General features: G+C 39.1%; 1 protein-coding gene across 3 annotated transcripts in view; it reads right to left on the bottom strand.

The window, feature by feature from the left end:
- Positions 1–4,504: 4,504 nt before the first annotated feature.
- The window catches only part of LOC104689060 (ubiquitin-conjugating enzyme E2 E2), a 205,035-nt gene continuing 188,055 nt past the window's right edge, over positions 4,505–21,484 (bottom strand). For all 3 annotated transcript variants that reach the window (XM_039549380.1, XM_039549381.1, XM_039549379.1), the window contains exon 6: positions 4,505–5,286. In XM_039549380.1, the coding sequence (XP_039405314.1) occupies positions 5,189–5,286 (98 nt within the window). In that variant the 3' untranslated portion in view covers positions 4,505–5,188. The remainder of the gene's footprint in view (positions 5,287–21,484) is intronic.

The following is a 21,484-nucleotide window of genomic DNA, read 5'->3' on the forward strand; positions in this document are numbered from 1 at the left end:
TGTTCACATAATTGAGAGGTGTCTGAGAAATGTAAGCGGGAGAGTTTGAAGGTAGGCAAGCGCACAGCTCAGCTGTGCTATCAGCAAGGTGCTTCCAAAGCTGATGAGCAAAACACTTCCTTTGCCCCATTTATGACAAGTGAAGAAAGGAGCAGGGCTCTATTGAAATATGTGTGGTAGGAGCCTCATTCATGTGAAGAGGCTCCATTCAGGGCCTTACAAAGGGTATGAGTCAACTGCAAAGAAAGGAGGCATTTCACAGAAACTGAAGTGTGACCCTTTGTTTTGCCTGACCCCAAGGTCCTCAGTGACACAAAAGGGGACCCCAGCACTGATTCTGCAGCAACAAATGCCTGTTGTGAGTAAGTGTATTTGAGGAGCAGTGACAAAAAGGAATGACCCGAGGTTCTTGTTTCCAGCCCTTGTTTCCCAAGGGACTGTCAAGGAGGGAGTCCTGAGTGCAGCCTCACTAAGGTGAAGAGATGAGAGTGCTGGAAAGCTCTTCCTGGTGGATGCATTTCCCTTGAAAACCTCTCCCTAAATGCATGATCTGATCATCCATGTGTACAATCAGGACACCTGGATAATGAAGTTTTTGGATTTCACTCTGCAAAGTCTATAGAAGTAAAAGCACCTTTTATTCAGCTGTTACGTGAAGTGGGATTTTTCTAATTTAGGACTGGCAAGGGATTAGAGTGTCTTAGTAACCCTGTCTTTGTTTTAACCTTCCATTAGCCCATGACTACTTTTTTTCACAATCAAAGTACACATGAAAGGGATGTTTTGCTTTGCTCTTTTCATTATTCCAGAGAGCTGTAGTCCCTATTAAAGTTCATGATGGCATTGGGGTGCAGAATGATGGATTTAAAGGTATCATAAAACTCTTCCTGGTAAGTAGTAGTCCCCAAATATATTCCAGTTGTGACCAGAGAGAGGCTGCTGGAGGCATCCCAAGCAGCCATGCACTGGCCCTCTGCAGATCCTTTGAGCTGAGGAAATTCATTTGCATATGGATGCCATGCTAAGGAGGCCAGCCCGGATTTCATTACTGCTAATGATGTGTGTGGGAGAAGTGATTTAGTTTATAGCCAGTGACAGGCATGGTACAATGAGGAAGTACTTACTTCATGCAAAGCTCTTTCTTGCTTCTAAGACCTAAAAATCAGGGGATTTCAAGCAGCTCCAGTGTTACAGACCTGGTGTGTTCATGACCATGAACAGAGCTGTGACTGAGGCAAGGGAAGGAGGGAGAAGGAAGCATGAAGATGTAGTATTGATGCCACGGAGGAAAGGACAGGAAGAGAAATGAAAGGGAATGAAAAGCAGAAGAGAAGAAAGACCAACAGAGGATGGAAAAAACCAGCAGGGAGAACTGGCTGTGCAGGAGCTGTGGCTGCCAAGGCTGGACGTTTGGACTTGGGAGGTGACAGAATTTTCACTGGGTCTTTGCTATAGTTTTCACAACTCAAAATGCAGGCAAGCACTTTGGGCCAGGGTAAGACGTAAGATCTTCAGAGACAAGTTTCTGAAAACTGGAAAGGAAAAAAGGGACCCCAGGATAACCCTGGAGTTAGAGTAGCTGGGAGTTGCCTTATTGCCTGAAGGCATCTTCCTGCTCCGCGGGAGTCACCTCTGCTTTCCCGTTGTAATAGACATTGCCTCAGGCAAGGGGGATCGGAGAGGGGCCTGGGGGCAGATTCTTGGCATCTGCTTCAGGGGTCAAAGGGACTACTATGCTCAGGCAACTTCAGGAAGGGCTTTTTCAACTGGCATCAGTGTCTTGGGTGGCCTCTCAGCTGTGCATAATAAATCCATCAAGCAGAAGAAAGGATCCAGAAAGAAGGAATGAGTGAGTGAGGGGAGTAAATCAGAGGGATTAAGGCACACCATACCAGCATGCTGAGAGTGTCTAGAGCATGCACTGCCCCCAGAGGATGTGTCAGGACAGAATTTAAAACGTTGAGAAGGCTTGGAGCAGGAACCCAATTCTGGGGTTTATGGGTCCTAACACCCCTTGTGTTTTATACTCTCCCTCTATCATTGCACAGGGTAGCAGGGAAGAAGGCCTGTGAGCTGCGGCCCATAGCTTGGGCATGGGATATGACCATCCATCTGCAGCTCACAATACGAAAACCTGAACAATGGTCTTTCAAGAGGAATCACTCCTGCCTTATTCATGGCACAGCAGCTGGTTGTAATGAATTTCAACTGTTTGGCTGCAATCACCCACAATGCATGCAATCAAAAGGGTTATGGCCCTGGTCACTCCTTCAGCAGCGTGGAAATGCTATCTCCAAAAATACAGGACGGTTTTGGGAACCTTGATTTAAGCATTGTTGTTCTGCAGTTTTCTGAAGAGGGAAATCAGCCGGTCAGTTGGACAGGGGGATGTGAACACCACTTCAGTAATCTGTGAATGGGGAATGCAGTTTGGAGAGCTCCCTGATTTCTGCTCCGAGTTGAACTCAAAGGGAATGGAACAGTGACATTTAGCTGGGGTTACTAGAAATTAAATATTGTTTACTTGATATTGCAATTGAATTCAGAACAGCTGTAAGATGTCTGTAAAGAACAAGCCCCAGTTTTAGCATTTGTGTGTCCCTGAGAAAATACTGAGATTTGCTGAACTGATGGCCTTTGTATGTGGTTTTAGGCCAACTGTATGCTCTTGAATGTTTTAGTATGTGCAAGTAATTTGACGATCTTCATACCCAGCTGTCTGGAAACAGCACACAGACTTCACCAACTAGTAGAAATTAGAAAGGTTATTTATCATAAAAGAAGAAGCACAAATCAGCTAAATTTAGAGAGGATCTGAAGAGCAAAGGTGAGACAAAATAACATGCCTTATTTCCTAGATCCAGGGGGAAAAGAAGGAGAAAAAGAGGTTATGCCAATGCATTATTTTTACTGGGCCTCTATTGGCAGACAGAATTGTGTTGGGGATGGCTCATTTCTCCTCAGCAATAACAGCAGGTTTTAAATAATGCTTCATATTTCCCAGGTTTAGCAGATGAAGAAAAGTAATTACTTGGGAGGCAAATAGAGCAGATTTGCAAATAGAGGAGAATGTTTTATGGCCAGACTTGCAAAGATTTGGCTCCTGCAGATGCATCTGCTTTAATCAGTGTGGGTTGATCCTGGCTGATTATTTTTTTGAGATCTTCATGGTTCTTAAGGCAATAGTTTTATATTATCCAGGATTATGTGACTGTACACCTTCACAGAGAGGGCAACTCACCTGAAATTTCAAACTGCACAGCTTTTGAACTGTAAGAACTTCTGGCTCAGAGAAGTCTGGGGTTTGTATTTTGTTTTTGAAATGTCATTGTTCTTTCATGTCTGTATTTAGGACCCATTGGCCTCTAAATGTTGTATGGCTGGGCTTGTAAACGCTTGGCTTCTACAGACACCAGAAGACTCTCTATTTGCTTTGATCAAGAGAATATGATTATTTCTTGGAGATTCCCGTGATTCTTGGGGTGGTAGTTATAGACCATCTACAACTACATCAACGTTCAGCTTTTCTTGAGGAGGAGGGCAACTCACCAGCAGATTGAAGCTGAATGTCTGCTCAGTTTATTAGCAAATGGCTGAGAGAAAAACAAAAGAGCCTGGAAACACTGAGCAATGCAGTGGTGGGTGTGGAGGCCCTGTGGTGTCACCTTGACTGCTTTAGATTTCATGACGATTGAATTAGGGTGGAGTGTGATGGGATTGGGTCTCCTTGTATGTTTATAGTGACCCTGTTGTAATGTATCTTCTCTAAGATAAGATCTTCTTTAAACATAAGAGGCAAGGAGAGAGGGGAGAGGGCAGGCAAGCACTGTATATAGCATCTGTAACGTTTAATTATATGAGACAGGGATTTTCCAATATGCCTTGCAACACAAAGAACATTCAGCTATCAGCATCACACTATGTATTTTCTAAATCACAACACCCACACATTTCCTTAGCCAAGTAGAAGTTTTCCCTCCATGGCTGCATATCTAAAATTAGCCTGAAGGTCAAATCTGAATAGAAATACCCTTACCATTGAATGTGCTGGGAACGATTGGTGCAATGGGCTCAATTTTCCCATTGAAAACCTTCATTTATTTTTTTAAATAACAGTTACTTTTACAGTCAAAGAGCCTGGAGAAAGGCAAAATGAGGCCTGCTGTATAAAATCAACATCAATATTCTGCTTTCACTGCAAGGCTATTTTTATAGCCAACTATTTTAAATGTAACAAGATGGATATAGTGAAGCCACAGTGTAAAAGATGCAGCAAGAGGCTTCTGAATAGCAAGGCTGCGCACAGACAGGTGAAAGAAAGGCCTTGAAATTTGGAAGATGTTTGTATTTGAAGACAGACACAATGAAGAGTTCTAAGTTAAGGAATGCATTGATGAGAAGTGAATAGTTCAGGTCTAAAAATAGTTTTTTAACCTGCAGTTGTATTATGTGAGGACTAAGCAGCCTATGCTGCATAAATGCAAAAGCACCGTCTTGCAAGAAGTGCATTTATCAGCCACAGTGTTTTATTGAGTGCTTTAATAATACAAGTGTACATCAACTGATCCACAGTCAAAAGTGGCAGGTCCCTAAGAAATTTACAAGCACTTTTTTTTGTTTTTTAAGTAAATCAAAATACATATTAATTTGTTCAATGCAATAGCCTTTTGTGTGGGAAACAGAAGGCTAGTGATAAACACAGTCTTAGTAATGCACAGTGATTCTTGATTTTAAGCTTTTATACAAAACTTGTTCCCAGTAGCATGCACCCACCATTAAAGACTTCAGTACAAAAAAATAACCCTAAACACTACATTTAAGTAGAAACGAGATATAATTCTGAATTTGTTTGTTTTCCCCAAAACCACATGAAAGAAAAAAAAACCAACCCCACACATTAATACAAAGCTTTGTGATAAAGCTCTATACTATTACAGATCCAACATTCTTTGCACTGATAACCAAAATTCCCTGTCTACATTTGAGGGAAACAACTTTCAAGTTAACAGAACAAAAAAAACCCAGAACAAATAAAAATAAAAATAAAACAAACAAACAAAAAGAAGTAAGGACAACCTTTTGTCACAAAATGGTTCAAAATTTAATAAAAAATAAGAATGAAGGGAAGGGCTATTGATGCACTTAGTGAATGTGCTTGCACAGGTCCAGCAAATCCTAGAGGAGGTTCCTATGTGGCGTATCTCTTGGTCCACTGTCTGGCCATTCTGTCGTGCTCTGCTCTGTTAGTCATGTACTGAGTGGCAATGCTTCCAACCAGGGGGTCAGCTGAAAAGGAAACACAAACTGTGAAACACGCGTCAGCCTTGGGAGGATGAAAAAAGCTATTTTCAGATCCACATTCCTTCAGTTCTCTTAGGTCTAAATGCAACAAGGTGCCTACATATAAGAGCCTTGCTTTCAAAGCATGGATGGAAGAAGAGCAGGGGGAAATGGATAGTAGTTAGCTATACATGCCTGGTAAAGATATAACTGAAACAATTTTCCAAAGTTCTACATCACAAAAAAATGGTCCAATAATTTTATTTTGAGCTAAAATTCACCTTCAGGTGATGTAATTTATTTATGGTATTAGACTCCCACAAGTATATATATTCTCACCTAAGAAGAGGATGAGATCTAATTCTATTATCAGGTTCAATGTTGGTTTTTTTTTTTTTTTTAATACTTTTAGTTTCAAAGCATAAAGAAATATAAGGAATTAGGGCAGTAAGTACTATTTTGAATGCAACAGAAGTTAATTCCAAATTTTGGGAATTGTTATTTAATTTATGCGATCTTTCTGAGCATTCATATGGCCAGAATGCTGCATGATATGACCTGGATCTATGAATTACTTCACAAATAATTAATCCAAACCAATCAGTCCCCTGAGAAAAACAATCCAAGACAAGACATTCCCATAAGTGACTGTATTTCATCAACATTTTTCTCTTTCAGACAACATTTTCCTATTCTCACTTTAAGCAGACAAAATGTAAAGAGTTTTTCCCTCTTTTGAGGGAAACCCATACTCTTGATATTTCTGCTGCAACTTTCTGAGATTGTACCATACAAGTCCAGAGGCACGGATCCCACACTTTCCCCCGACTTAGGACAGATGAATACGACTTCTTGTGAAAGCCAGGTAATGATCATCTTTTATTTGTCTGAAGATGGTGCCATTGAACAATATGAACATCAGCTTTGCCGGTACAGTTGTAATCTGAGGGTGGTGCTTGCACTATTAACCACTGGAATTCTCAGGACAAGATGTCAGGCCTTCTGTCAAGCAGATTAAATCTGGGCTTTTTTGTTTGGTTTTTGATGATAAGAGTTTATGATAGGGGAAGTACATTGGCTTAGCCAAAACATCGAGTGGCTGACTGCCAACCTCAGCGAATAATAGTGAGTAATATCTCATGAAAGAAATTCTTTTGCTTTCCATGCAAAACCTGCATTTTCAGGAAGAGCCTGTGATTTGAATGTTAAGTTTGCACCTTCTAAATTAGTAACACAAGTTACCACTGTGACTGTAGTGTACTATGTCCCTATAGTCTCAGTCCTGCAAACACTTACTGCATGTGCTTACCTTTAATATCTTGATATATCCAGAGGAGGTCACTGAGGCCTGGACTTGATTATTTTTACATGCATGAGTGTAAAAGAAGCATATCTGGTCTAAGATAGATTTTAGAAGTTGTAGACTAGAAAGTATATCCCCTTTAACTCCTCAGCCAAGGAGAAAAACTGTGTAGGGGATTACCTGAGGGATTTTGTCCTGTGCAAATAGGAGGCTAACAATCTACAGGCACTTAAGTAGCAAGAAGTTATTCGTGGCTGGAATGAGATTTGAGAAGCACTGCAGGGTAAATGGGGAACCTGGGCAATGGGAAAGGGCAACATTTCTCTTCACGAAAGATTTCCCTACATACCAACAGGGAAACCTTGTCATAGTGTAATGGTAGCTTGGGGATGAGCCCGAGAGCACTGCTGCAAATTCCCACACCCTCCTCGGACACAATGCCCCTGTGCAAAGAAACACTCCCACAGACTCCTGGAGAAATGGAGACTAAGGGTTGAACTTGAAAGGAATCTTTGAAGCAAAATTTGAAGCATATCCTGGTTTTCATGCTTGTTTGGGAAGGTGGGGTTCGGCCTCTGAGGCATCTGGCTGGGAAGGGTTGCAAGAATATCACGGCATTACCATCTGGAATGCGGCAAGTTCTTACTGAGGTTTAGTGTGTATTTAAAGTGATGCCTCTGAGATCTTTATAAAACCTTGTATGAGTCAGTGAACAGTGATGTGCTGTAGTAAAGGTTTATCTAGTTCAAATCTGAAAGTGCAGGATGAATGTTTCTGTGAAAGCATGTCTTTCACATTGAGAGCTGTAAATTAACTTTCTTGATAAACTACAAGGATACTGAGGATCACATCATCATCCCCAATCCTGCATGATAATTAGAAAATTTGGTTTCCTAGCGTGGGGTTCCATCTATATCTCCTTTCAGAAGCAAGAAAATACTTCAACAGCATACATCTTTACAAGGCTTTGGAAGGTACAGGCTCTTCCCCCCACCTCCTCCTAGAATGGGAGGGTGTCTCCTTTCCTTTGGGGTGAGACAATGAGTGAGAAGAGTTCTTGGTAAGAAGGTGAGGAAATCTGTTGAAGCCCAGTAATGCAGAGAACTGGGCTGTTTATTTATCCACATGTTCAAGCCTTTGTCTCTGCAGTGTTTTGTTTGGCAGTTGAAAGAGTGGAGGTGATGGCCTGTAAGATGTCTGAGGTCTACAAAGCTTTTGTTGTAGGTGTGTAAATTCCTGCTGAGTGATCTAAGAATCAACTATCAGTCATCTCAGGTGCTTCCCCCAAGCCAGTGCCTCCCTCTGCAGGTGTCTGCCTGTATGAAGCAGGACTGTGGAAGCAAAGAGAGGTCCTTTGCTTGCTGTAGCATGAGCAGGACCAGCTGCACCCACAGCCAGCTGCCAAGCAAAGGCTACTAAAAGGTACTATCAGTAATTAGAGAAATTACATTGATTTTTTTCAATTTGGCTGTATGTTTTATTGGTTATAACAATATTGAATAAAAAACCAAACCCACAGTTTGAGAAAGCCACTTGCTCATTTGAGACTGCAAACTGAAGGAATAGAAAAATAGTTACTGACAGCAAGGCTCAGCTATTTCACATCTCTGTCAGAGGGTCTGGAGGTGTGTTATACATAGATATTTATGAGGACTTCAAAAAGGACACTTCAGTAGGTGTTTGAAGAACTGGCTTATTTTAGCAGTTGCTGTGAAGCCTTCAGGAGGCACAACTGCTTTGTTTGAGAAGCCAGGACAGCTGGCAATGAGGGCCATTTAAACTTCAGACCAGAGCCACCCAACCAGGGGCACACTGGCCAGTTTGAAGCAGCACGCCACATTTGTGCCATGGGATGTAAGGACAGTGTGCGAGCTCCAGAAATGCCATCGGGCTCTCCCTGCATCTGTGTGGGCAGCTCCAGCCAGCCAGCAGGCCCTAGGAGACACATCTCAACACTTCATGAGTCATGAGTCACTACTGCTGTGTAATTCGCCGTGACGGGCCATAACACTGAGATTACAAGATAAATTGAAGCATCTTAATTAAAACAATTAAAAGATTTAACTCCCAACATGCACAAGCCTTTTTTATAGTAGCCAAGTCCTACCAAATATCAAGTATGAGGAAGAAATCCTACAAAATACCAAGTATGAGGAAGAAATAATGGTCCCCATTTACCCCCCTAAGCTATGTAGCACATGGCTGAGCACCACCTGGTGCTCAGCTGGGCTGCACTGTTTAAGGGGTATTGTGAAATATCCATTAGTAAGGCCAAATATGTATTTATAAAACAACCACTGCATAAACTATCTAATTAAGAGATGAGAAGAAAAACCAGATCCCAAAATTCATAACATTTTCCCCTGGTTTCCATTTCTCACTACCAGAAAACTGTTTCTTATTTTCCATTTGTATATACCTGTGGTTTTATTGTTTCTGTAATTAGTAAACTACTGTAGTGCTCTCTCCTTTTTTTTTTTTCCTTAAAGAAGTAGCATGATTCATCAATGAATCAGGCTGCATTTCACAAATTGACTAAACGGGACTGTGTCCAAATGACAACAATAACTAGGGGATAAGAGTATAAAGCTATGCCAGAAATGTGTTACCGAACCTAGTGAAAGAAATGAAAATAAACCCACAATAAATTAATAAAAACAGCGTATCTATGCAACTTGTGTCCTGGCAGGAGAAATGTACTCTTGGATCACCAGAACCATGGTGGCTGGCTTGAGAGTTGGGATGGCACCCTCTGTGCACAACTCCTTCCCTGTCCTGTGGGCTGGAATGGGCTTCCAAGCCTTTGGGGTGCTGGTGGCTGTGCCAGCCAGGATGAGGCAAGGTGACCCGTGATCCTGTGTGGCACTCAGCAGCACTGGACCCCGGGAGCAGGTTTGCAGGTGGCACTGCCTGTGATAGCCACATGTAGGGAGCACGGGAAGTCCTGTCCTGGCACACACCCTCAGCTCACCAGAGGAGCTGCTGCAACTCTGTGGACCTGGAAATCTTTAAGGCCTTGTAGTTTACTGTTCCTTCCAATCTCAGACTCTGAACTTCTAAAAACCTGCCCTAGGATGCCTCTATAACCTTTAATTTATGTAAAGGAAATTTTTTATCCCATACTCTGATTAATGCCATGCAAAATATTAACACACCAGGAATTACAGCATCAAATCTCATGTTAGAGGACAGTGCACGAGCGACGAAAAAATATAAAAAAGGCACCATATTATACAGGCAAGGACAGGAGCTATGGTTCAGCAATGTAGTTTACAAGGAAAATGTCAATCAAAAGAACTGGACTATGAAAAAAATCTTTAGGATGATTTATTGGAAGACTGCAGCTGCTAAATCCCTCCTCACCTCACCATATGTAATCCTCATGTTATATCAGAATTCATGAAATTGCCCTGTATGTATGTGGTTTTGAAAGCTGGGTGAGCTGGAGCTTGTCCCTAGCTTAAAAAGGTTGGATGCACTGCTCTACAATACCTTGTCATCTTCTTTTGCAGCCACTTAATATGACTGTATAAGGAAGAACATTTGTGTCTCATGTCTGTTGTAAGGCTAATCAAATTTACAGTTCAATTCTAAGGAGTTAATGCTATTGGGGATTTGGATGAGCTGAGGTTTGGTCATTACAAAATTTCAGCTGTGTTTAATGCCAGTTAAACTGCTTTATCATTCAGAAGACAGACTATAATTCTTCTTTAAAACTACTTTCCCCCCAAATAAATGAAAATATATTGCTACACTGTATTTTTCTCGGCTTGTATTTTTACAGCTATTTCTATGTCAGCAAATAGCAATTTCAGAGCAGAATTCATCTCCTGGGCTTTGCAATGCTCTTTTAAAAATACAGCAAACATACTCTAGTGAAATAAAAAATGGAGATGGTGTGTTTAACAGCTTGATTTCAATGTGCCTTCCCCATCAACCACACAATATGCAATGAAATTCCAATTGGTAATGCCAACATGGTTAAAGAGACACACATTTAGACTTAAAACGTACATTAGGGGTGTTTGTATGCATTTTATATATTTTATATGAGCATATATAAAGCAGAATTATATTTCCATTGCAGTATTTTGCAGTTTTAATAGAGAACAGCTGATGGAGCCAGTTATTACACCACCACAAGCAGGTTCTCAGAAAGACTTCTGGAGTACCTTAAAACCTAAAAAACCCACAGCCCTATAAAAATCTCACAGTTTCTTCAGCCAGATATTTAGAATGGACTTTTTTCTTGGTCGAGGTTTAGATTCAGCTCTGTATCAGGTTGTAAAGAGTTGGGCTCCAGCTAAAGAGCAGAATTAAAGTGGAAGAATTTCCAAAGGTTAGATGTAAGTTGAAAGGTCAGTCCTTCTCCTGAACTAAACAACTCCCTGCTCATAGCTGTGAGAGCATCCCATTGAGAGGCTCTACAGAACTATCTGTACTAAAACATCAGTCAGCAAAAATTAAATGTTTCCTATTCTTTGGACAGGATGTGCGATAAGAAACAAATAAGTACTTTTCTAGTTATTTTAACTTCAGTTACACATTTAGAAGAGTTTTTGGTTTAGGTAACACTACTTTTTTTTGTTTGTTTCTTTTAGGACAGCCTCTCTTTCCAGATATACTGTGTTTGTTTTTCAATTAAAAAATGTGGAGTGCTTGAGCTTTTTTTTTATGGAAAAGTTAATGTGCTCTGTATGTCATCTACAGGATACCTGCCTTGGAGTCATCTTTATACAGCAGTACAGGCAGGATTGGTTACCCCAAAATCAAACCTCCCCAGAACAAAAATTTATATCTCCAGTGACTACAGTTTGTTTGGTGGTTTCATTGCAAATAGCAGTGCAGGACAGAATATATTTCCATACTAGCTTGCAGTGAAAGCCAAGATTTTTGAATCCAATTTTTGTAGCTTTTAATATTGTACCAACCTTTACGTCCCAAAAGGTAAACAAACAAACAAAAAAATTAGGATTGGGGCAACAGCAGAAACTAACACTTTACTGAAACACCAGTTTTCTTAACAGCAAATGCTGACAGCTTGATTCACACCAAAACCGCCCTTAAACTTAATTTAAAAATTATTTAATATATAATTATACTTTCTTATGTTGTTTTCAGTGGTATCCAGGTTGGTGTTACAAAAAGACGAGCCAGTGCAAACTGCAAAGGCAGTGTGAGACATGCTATACCACATATGTCACGGAACAATTTAGTACTCCAAGAGGAAGGGATTAAGAGAAGATGAATTGTTTGTGAGTAATTTTATTTATAGTGTCACTTTGCCTCGGGAAGTTTTCATAGTTAGCCACATATCACCTGTTTCAAACTCAGTGAACTCCTAGAAGACCATGTAAAGGATACTGCGAGTCTTGATACAGAAAATGAGATATGTGAAATGCATCATAGTGATCATAGAGCAGCAGTGTTGCTCTCTTTTTCTATCATTAATAATAATGCACAGACTGAGTAATTCTTTGGAAGCAGAGACAGGTGAAGTGGCACACTGAATTACTCTACTAACCTTTCACCTTTGAAAAGAGTGCTCAAACCCAGGGCACGAGTGAAAAGGAGTGCGGCAGCACTAATCCCTGTTTGTGCGGCAATAAAACAAGCTCGCGGTCGGGAGCCTGATCAACACACGCGCACGAACTGGAACAACAGCGTGATTCAAGGCAGAACAAAGGGTGGTAGCAGGGCTCTGAATTGCTTTACACAGCCTACAAGCTGAACTACAATTTATTCCTGACTTTCACAAAATCACAGTTTCAACTATCCACACAGAATGTATTTAACCGTCTGCGAGGCTCTTTGAAAGCCATACAGAAGAATGGTAAAGTGATCAATAAATACTGTAGTAAAAAAGGAGAGCAAATAAAATTAATTGTTTCAGTAAAGAAAAATGGTTGTCACTAGAGGAGAAAGGAGCAAATTCTAGAAAGATGAAATGTCTACTAGGAAAAAAGTCAGTGAAGCTATATTAATTTTAGAAATTATAGTTTACAGTAGAAACCATACAATATGACATAATCAAGTCAGCTTCTCATTTCAGGAACTAGTTTTGCAGGTATGTCTGGTCCCTCCTCAACATTCAATAGAAACATTTTAATGTATATAGGAAGAAAGTCAAGTGGTCTTACAGTGGTGCCTTAGCTTCCCATCTGTGAAGCTGGACTAAAGCTTTTCCATCACCCAGGCTAAAAACTGCAAGGTATCTGGATACTTTCATAAATGTGGCTGTACAGATGTATATCACAAAAAGACTGCTATCCATGACTTGACTCTAAATTTTGAGCTCTGTAGAACTGTCAGAAACACATTTGACTGTTAAGTTTGCACAGTAATTGCAGTTACACAAACATTAAGGCATACGCAGTTTGGACTTGATTACTTGATGTCCAAATTGTTCTCTGGAGAAAAAAATGATACCTATCTTCAAAAATAAAAGAGCTCTGCAAATCTAGTTTAGGAAACATCCATTTACTAAAATATCCATTTTGTAAGCATGGAGGGAGAAATTCATTCCTCTCTCTAGACTTGTGTTTGATTGCTGTCAGGCTACCTACCACAGACCTGTGTGAAATATGAGGCTGCCTAAGAAAAAGATGTTTCAGAAATAAGGAGTATTATCTGGCCCAATTTTATTAACGCAGCTCTTAAAGGAAAGTGTTGGCAGTGATTCATCTCTGTATCTTGCCAAGGGAAATCATTCTTGTTTAAAGAGAAAGATTTTTTTTTTCAGTCTTCAGTTTTTAGCAGGATTTCTATAAACTTCACTGGCTGACTGGGAGTTAGCTGAGGCAATCACAGATCAGCGAGGCACAGTGTACTGATCTTGAAGAGTTGTCTTTAATTAAGGAAGAACATGCACCTATTAGAAGTGCCAGTATGCTGGAACAATTAAAATTCCGAAATAACACACTTCACTTTGATGCTTGGATGCGTCTCAATATTAAAAGCACAGACACATTAGCAATGTATCTGTTCATAGTAACAAACTCAATTGAGAAGCAGTCGTTGTTATTAGAAAAAAATTAATAAAAAGGTGTTAGTAACTGTAGAACTTAATTTGAAAGACATTACATGGCATGTGGTTTGATAAAATTTGAAGAAGTTACAGCAATATGCATTTACCTTGTGGAAGATGGCTGTGAGTGGATAATAAGAAAACCACAGCCCTCGGACCTCAACATGCTGTCAAACAAACAAAATGCTGAGACCCATAACTAAGCTGGCTTTTATTCATAGGGTCATAACTGTATTTTCAGAAAAGCACCATGGATGTGATTTTTTTTTGTGTGTCTGAAGACTTGCTAAGGGAGGGATAGCTATTCTGTAGGAATGCTCATGTGTTTGGCATTTCTTCCATCTAAAGATAATGGAACCAATTTTCTTCTGGATTTGTCCCTCCTTATTTCCACCTAATCACCTCCTCCAGGCAAAGGATTGACCTATGGGTCTTACACATCCTGAACAAAGAGTTTAACACCTAAGCAACGGTGGGTAAGGCTCTTCTGTGTGACCATGCTTTGTGCGGCCTTAGACATCCTATAATCACTTGTACCAAAGGTAGATTGCTCTGCAAGAAAACCAGGAGGTCCTATGGGACCCACTTACCCTGTGGATTCCCAGAGGACAGGGAGGGGAGGAGGTGTTACTGCATGGTCTGGTCTTTTAGACACTGAGAGAAAAATGAGTCCTAAAGCCATCGTCACTCTTAGAAGAGTGTTTAAGTGTGAGCAATATCAAAAATCTTCAACTTAAACATACCCCTTTCAGGTCAGATGTAGGAGTCATCTGAATCCTGCTCATGAATCTATCCCTTTTTACCTTTATTGCAATTCATCTTTAGAAAATAGAAAAGCTTACATATGTTATGAATGCTGCTTCTTTTGGTTTAATCTGATTTTCCCCTTCTTGTCCTATTAAATCTCATTATTAATTTGTCAAATTTAATCCAAATCTCATTATTAATTTGTCAAATTTAAATCCAAAACTGCTATTAAGAATCCCATAAAAATGTCAAAAGAATACAAGAGGCCTTTATTTACAAAAGGTGGGGTTAGTGAAGAATTTTATCCCTTCTAAAGGCCTACTAAATAAAACTCTTTCATAGTCCAGGGCCTGAAATCCCTTGGCAAGTTGAACATCCATTGGAACAGGAATAGGAACTTAGGTGTGCCTTGCATGAACACACCTCTTACTGTTACTCAGTAACACAAAAAACAGTCAGGCCTCTCCATTCCCTATACAGGCAGTGACTGAGGAATCAGCAGGTGAGTGAGAAAACAACCCCATTTTAGCAACCAACTGGACTATCCACTTCTAGATAAACTTCAGAACATGAATATAATTATGCCTAATTATGACCAGGCTCTAACAGGACTGAAAGAAAAAAACAGGTTAAACAAATAATTAGTACTCATCATGTAGGCAAGTTTTGCTCCTGGATTAGTTGCAATGAAGTTACATGGCAATGCTGAAAAAAGATTGAATTTGTGATATTTTACAGCAATAATTTCATATTTAGTAACAGTTAAAATAACTTTATTTGGAAATCTTATCTTTCCTGCCTGAGGGGTCACATTGACTCCACTGGCATGCCTGACTAAATGATAATCAGTTTGCAAAATGATTTCAGGCATTGGCATAAAGAGTCCCAAGACTGAGCTGTAGAAACAAGCTATACAAGGTAGAGATGAAAAGACATGGAAGGTCATGAAGGAATTCCTTTTGCTAATATAATATTATGTCTTACAGTAAGTTCTACTTTCATGCCACTTTATACAGCCACTTTACCTAATCAATACTATAAAAACCCAAGCAATGAGGATTCCAGCCCTTGAGAATTTTCTGAAATCTAATTCATCTTGGAGTTGCAATGCTCCACTCCACACATAGAAGGGCCTTTTTTAAAGCCTTGTACAGATAGAAAATTCTACAATTTCCTAATCAAAGCTCTTATTTCTGTATCCCACATGAATGTGAAATCTTACAGTACAGCCCATTCTTAAATTTGGGACAACTGCACCATATATTTTGGTATTTAAGTAGCTGTCTATGACTCCATGTAATGCACCTGAACTGAATTTGCTGTGAAAATAGGGATTCTGAAACACACACTGCATATAATTTGTTTTATTTGTTGCCTTTGATAGATCTGCAAAACTGTAAAAAACAAACAACTGTTTCCTCCTCCCCTGCTGAATAATGTAGAAAATTAGCCATGCAAAATAGGAGAGACATGTCTTGCAGAGGTGTAAATCATCTCTGAAGGTAGAATCTGAGTGACTCAGGAATACTAATTTCTGAAATCTTACTCAAGAAAGTGAGAGACTAAATGATTTAATAGCTCACATATCCAGGGTTATAAATTTCACTTTTCAGGACTGACTCTACATTCTTATTGGGAATCTCTTGGCCAAATGTAGCAGGCTTCTTTTCAGGAGCTTAAAGAATGTGGAGTAGTGGGATTTCTATGGTGAAACAAAAATAATTGTATTTTAAGAACAGGAAGAATCAGTCTTAAAAATAATTGTGCTAATTAGGGTCCTGAGGGTGGTTCTTAGGCAGTTAGAAACGTATGGCAAGAAATTTGAAAATCTGTTCTTGCCTTCATGTTAAAAAAGGTACACAGGGAAAAAGAAAAACAACAAACACACAAAACAAACCCCCACTTAGTAAAATGGAACAAAGTCTAAATGAAAAATCTGGAGTACAAAGCTCAGCAGGATTGATGCCAGTTTACTCCATCTGAGATTTGAGCTATTTGTACTAACTGGGAATAATGAATATTAGATTGAATTATTCTGAGATTAGAAAATTCATGTAATGTCTATTTTTTTTTTATTTTCTAGTTTTATTTATTTTTCCTTCAAATATACACAGTCCTATTAGTGAGAAAAATATATCCAGTAGAATGGGTTAAGCCTGGAAGTGATGCATCTATTTCATTGCAAGGAAAAAAATAATTACTTATATATATATATATAAAATTCTAATGCAATTAAAGACATGTCTGTATTGGCAGACAAAACCTGCATGAAACAAAGCAAATACATTTAATGACTGTAAAATATTAGAGCGTATTTTAAAAGGCCGTTTACTTTCTATCTTGGAACTCATTCAAATTAAGCTAGAAATCTATATATTATATATGAGAAATAACTAAGAGCTTTATTTAAATACTTTACATTGTTAAACATTTAATGTTGATGACTTATTTTGGTCTCAGTTCACACAAAGATTTATTATGCGTATGCACTAAAATTACCTGTCTTCTCTCTGAGGTTATGGGCATAGGAAAGCTCCACTGGTAGTATTTTAAATTACACATTTATTGGAAAGAAAATGAATTGTAACCTTTTGTATCTGTAGCATCCATCACTCATGCATTTTCTCAAGTACTTTTAATTTAATGATGGTTGAGCCTGAGCTTAAAGAAACTCTGTGTTTCTGGAGCAGAAATCAACAAACTTCTAAAAGCCCGGTATGTATATTTATCATAGAGCTTTTATAAGTTTCATGCAAAAAAAACCAACCCCAAAAGTCAAGTGTATATTTTTTCCAGCTTTACTTCCATTTTGTGATGACTGTATTTTATATGTTCTAGAAACACTTTTTGAGGAATAATAAAAATGAGGAACAGTTAAGTGTTGTGACAAGACTCCTTTTTCTTATGAATGCCAGTTACATCCCTTTACATTTATTTCTTGTCACAGATGTACAAAGCCTCTTTACTGATTTGGATTTTAGTCAATCTCTGATTTAATCAGATGCCATTTAATAAACTGATGGTTGGGTATTATTATGTCTGAAGTTCAATTTTTCTCACATCTCCTTAAGCAAAAACAAATTAGGAGTAGAAACACTATTGAAAAGGACAAGAAATCATTAACAGCATGGCAAAACCTTTCCATCTAAGGAATGGTTGAAATCTAAGGTGATTCCTTTGAGATGGAATAAAACCACAAAATAAAATGTGAAAGGTAATTTGGTAAAGAAGATTAAAAAAAAAAAAAAAAAAAAAAAAGTGGTCTTATCTTTTCCATAGTAAGAAAGGAACACAAACAAAACCCCAACACATTTAGCAAAAGTTAAAAGGGAGATGCTTCATACACCAAATTGGTAAGCACACACAAAAAACACAGTGTAGGAATACTAGAAGGTGATTTAGGAACCTCAAAAATGAATTAGAAAACTTAATAGCCATGCACCACCTGAGCTACCACTGCAAAGGCTGTACTGCTCATGCTTCAGCACATAATCTGATTGTCAGCTGTGGCTAGGAGGGAATTTCCTCTTCTGCGTATTACTGTGTGAGTAAAGAAGTGCTTTGAGGGATTTTTACACTTTTCTCTGACCCACTGAAGGATGAGCAGTTGCAGGCAATGTACCTGACTCAATGAGTAGCACCGGTTTTCTGCTAGAGAATGACTGTACTCCTTCTAGAAATTATTCTTTGCAGAGATACTTCAGAAAAAAAAAGAACAGGGTAAGCGCGTGTGTGACTGGCATCTGGAGCTATAGCTAATGACTGTATCATGCCTTGGAGATCACAAAATCCAGATTTTATTTTATAAAAGTAATCTCTACCACTTGCTTTCTAAATTACATAAACCCACCAATTTTATGTAAATATTTCCAGACACTTTGCAGAAAAAAAAATTATTTAAACAGATTGTAGACTTCTGAAACCATAATGGGGGGTTTAAAACTAAGTATTTCTAAACAATCTTACTTCTATAGTTGTGTTAATCTTTTTAATGATGTCTTGTGAGCTTTGAATAACCTAAATCTAAACACACTAAAAGTCTCTATACTCACAAATAATGGTCTTCTACCCATAAGGTGTTGTCAAAGTGCAACTGAAAAGAGCAATGATTTAGGCCAACATCAATAGTAATCCTGATCCAAGCCTCCTCCCCCTGCACACATAATTAGGAGATATTCCAAGACATATTTTCCTGAGAACTACTAAAGGGATGACAGTTCACAAATGTTTTTCCTGCTGTTATAATAATCCCCACAGTCATGAGTTCATGTTGAGGGGACTTAGTCAACTGATAAGAACAAATCTTGTAACAGTTTCATCAGCTTTTCATGGCAAAGGAAATTAATTCTATTTCAATGCTTATCTATATGCAATTTTCATAATGTGCTGCTGCACTTCTTGCATTTACATCTGTTTAATCTCATGTTTATAGATCATGTCCACAGAGTTTAAGACATATAGGTGTACAAGTCTGCAAATATTTAAAGACCAGATGTATAGCAAGTCTCTTCCTGGCAGTGCTGAGAGGTTCCTAGTGAGACTTCAGATGTTTAAATCCCACGGGAAGTACTGAAAACCCTGCCAGCTGTCAGCCAGCAGCTTTAGGTGCCTAAATGCCTTTAACATATTGGTACTGCGTGTTCAGATCAGAATATGAGAAACTGTAAGTGATTCAAACTATAGAATAGAAGTTAGTGTTGTATACACACTACAGCAGAACTGGTACAGCACAGAATCTTTTAAAGGGAATCAGAAGAGAAAGCACTGATAAACTACCACGAATTTGTAAATATCAGCTCTAGATTCTGTGATATGATCAGTGCAAATATGTATATTTGCATATGTAGCAGGTTCTGCAGAACAGGGAGGGGAACATAGAGTACTTCTAGATAAACAAGTACTTTCTTGAAAAAAGAACTTTGTTGCAACTGATGGGATCGCTTTGCTCGTGTTTTTCCCAAGACAACCCCACCTTTGACAAAATCTTTCTGCACTCACTGAGAGCAGAACAAAACCCATCAGTTTTATGCTGCATTTTCCTTTCATGCTCCCTTAGGACAACTTACTAGGATGGCCTTTATGCAGAACACCCATTTGCTCTGCGCCCAGCCCAGCAGCATTGAGGCAGCTACACTTTGTCGTTGCTAAGCCAGAGCCTCTGGAGTGAGCTCATTTCATTTGCAGACAACTCACGGCAGAGATGTAAAAACGAGCAGAAAGGTTATGTTGCAACTTAGAACAAACCAAAAAACATTACTCCCTGAATTGATTCCTCCGTGCTTTAACTTTCATTTACTGTGTGTTACTTGTTGCCATGCTTGAGTGACATGGCACAGAGTATTTTCCTGCTTCAGATACAAAGAAAGCATTTTCCATTGTGCTGAAACTGCCCACTTCCTGACAGAGTACAGTATACAAACTCCGAAGAAAAAGGAAAAACAGCTCCAAGCTAAAGATTATAAATAATCTCAGACAACAGAGCAATTTCATTGTTTACATGACCCACTGCTGCTTACAAAAAGGATATATGGGAAAATGAGATTGTTTTGTTGTATGTCTGATAGTACTGTGTTGTGACATTGCACCTGGTAGCCTGTGGGTGCCAGGAAAGAATCAAAGCAGCAGGGCTTAGCCAGCCTCATAAAATTGGACAAATTAATATTGTTTTACCAACTTAAATGTATTTCAGTAGTTTTCCAGAATATTCATCACATTTGACAAATCTACTCAAAAATGGTTTATTAAAGAATGTGTATAATTTTAATGAGTATTTATAATGAGTACTTAAAATTTTCCTGTTTTCTGTAAGTCTTGACAAAAATGTTCAAGAAGGAAATAAATTTTCACTAGAAACCACAACAGCATATACTTGGGCGCAGGAAAGCCTAGGAGTCCTTTTTGATAAACTGAAAAAAGCTGATAAGATGTTCAATGAGAAAGAAAAAAATCAGATTGGATTCTGAAGCAGTTTTTGATAGCAGCAAAACGTGCAGATCATGGCTTTAAGGAAAAAAATTACAAGAATGAGGAAAATGAGAAGTGGCTCATCCCTTGAACTTGCTGTCATCCAGAGTTTCTAAATTCATTTCACAGCTGGGGGTGAGGGGAAAAGAAGGAATGATAATTGGGAAGTCTAAAAAATTGCAGGAGGAACATCTGATGTGAACCAGCACTGACAGAAAGCAGCCTCTGCTATGGGGAAGTACCAGATGAGGAGGAACACGGTACAGTACATGCTTCCTGATATATCGGGATATATGGAATAACAGAGAGAAGAGAAGGTACATCCAGGCTGCTGAGTGGTGAGGAGCACGGACCTGTTCTTCATTACCCAGGGCTGGGGAGCTATTTTAAAGCTCAAACATGGAAGCCAAATAGCAGAGCTGTGACCACAGCCAAATTCCCACTCAGAGCCAAATGCTCCAGCATGGAACAGATTTTATTATTACAGCTATGTTACATTTTCCTTTATTAAGATGCCTTGGATTTATTTTTAAACTTTTTTTTTGGACAGGCTAGCGTTTTCAAGTATCTCAGTAATTCTGAAAATAGATATTTTTTTATTGATGTAGTGGACCTCTACTAGTGTATTAAAATGCATGTTGGTATGGCTGGGGGTTTGCTGGCTGAAGAAGCAGAGTTATTCCTGTGGAACCTGATGCATCGGCACACACTCGGTTTGTAAGTGGCTGTGGCAATTCTGGCTCTTGGTGTCCCTGTGCCAGAGATGATCAGCCCGAAGCAGTATCAGGAGCACACAGCGTGTCAGTGGGAATCAAAGTCCGGCAGCCTCACTCCAGCTCCTGGTGGGAGATGCATTTTCCTCAGAGGGTTTAAGTGAACCTACTTCCCTTTGTGTGGGGTGTGCAGAAGACAATTCTATGGGTATTGTATTGTACATTGGGTATTCCACGTATTTCTGTCAATACCTGTCAATACCTTATGCAAATTTGTAGAGATTGTGGAATTGCTATAAACAAACATTTGGATGAAGCTTAAGTTTCCCAAATGCCAACACAAATTAAAAATGTGGAGGTGCTCAAAACTTTCTAGACAGCAGATCTATCCATGTTGCAATTGGAGGTATGAACCCTGGCCAGAGAAATTCCAACAGCTGGCTTTGGGGA

The sequence above is a fragment of the Corvus cornix genome, chromosome 2 (genome assembly GCF_000738735.6).
Source record: "Corvus cornix cornix isolate S_Up_H32 chromosome 2, ASM73873v5, whole genome shotgun sequence".
In the NCBI taxonomy this organism is placed as follows: domain Eukaryota; kingdom Metazoa; phylum Chordata; class Aves; order Passeriformes; family Corvidae; genus Corvus; species Corvus cornix.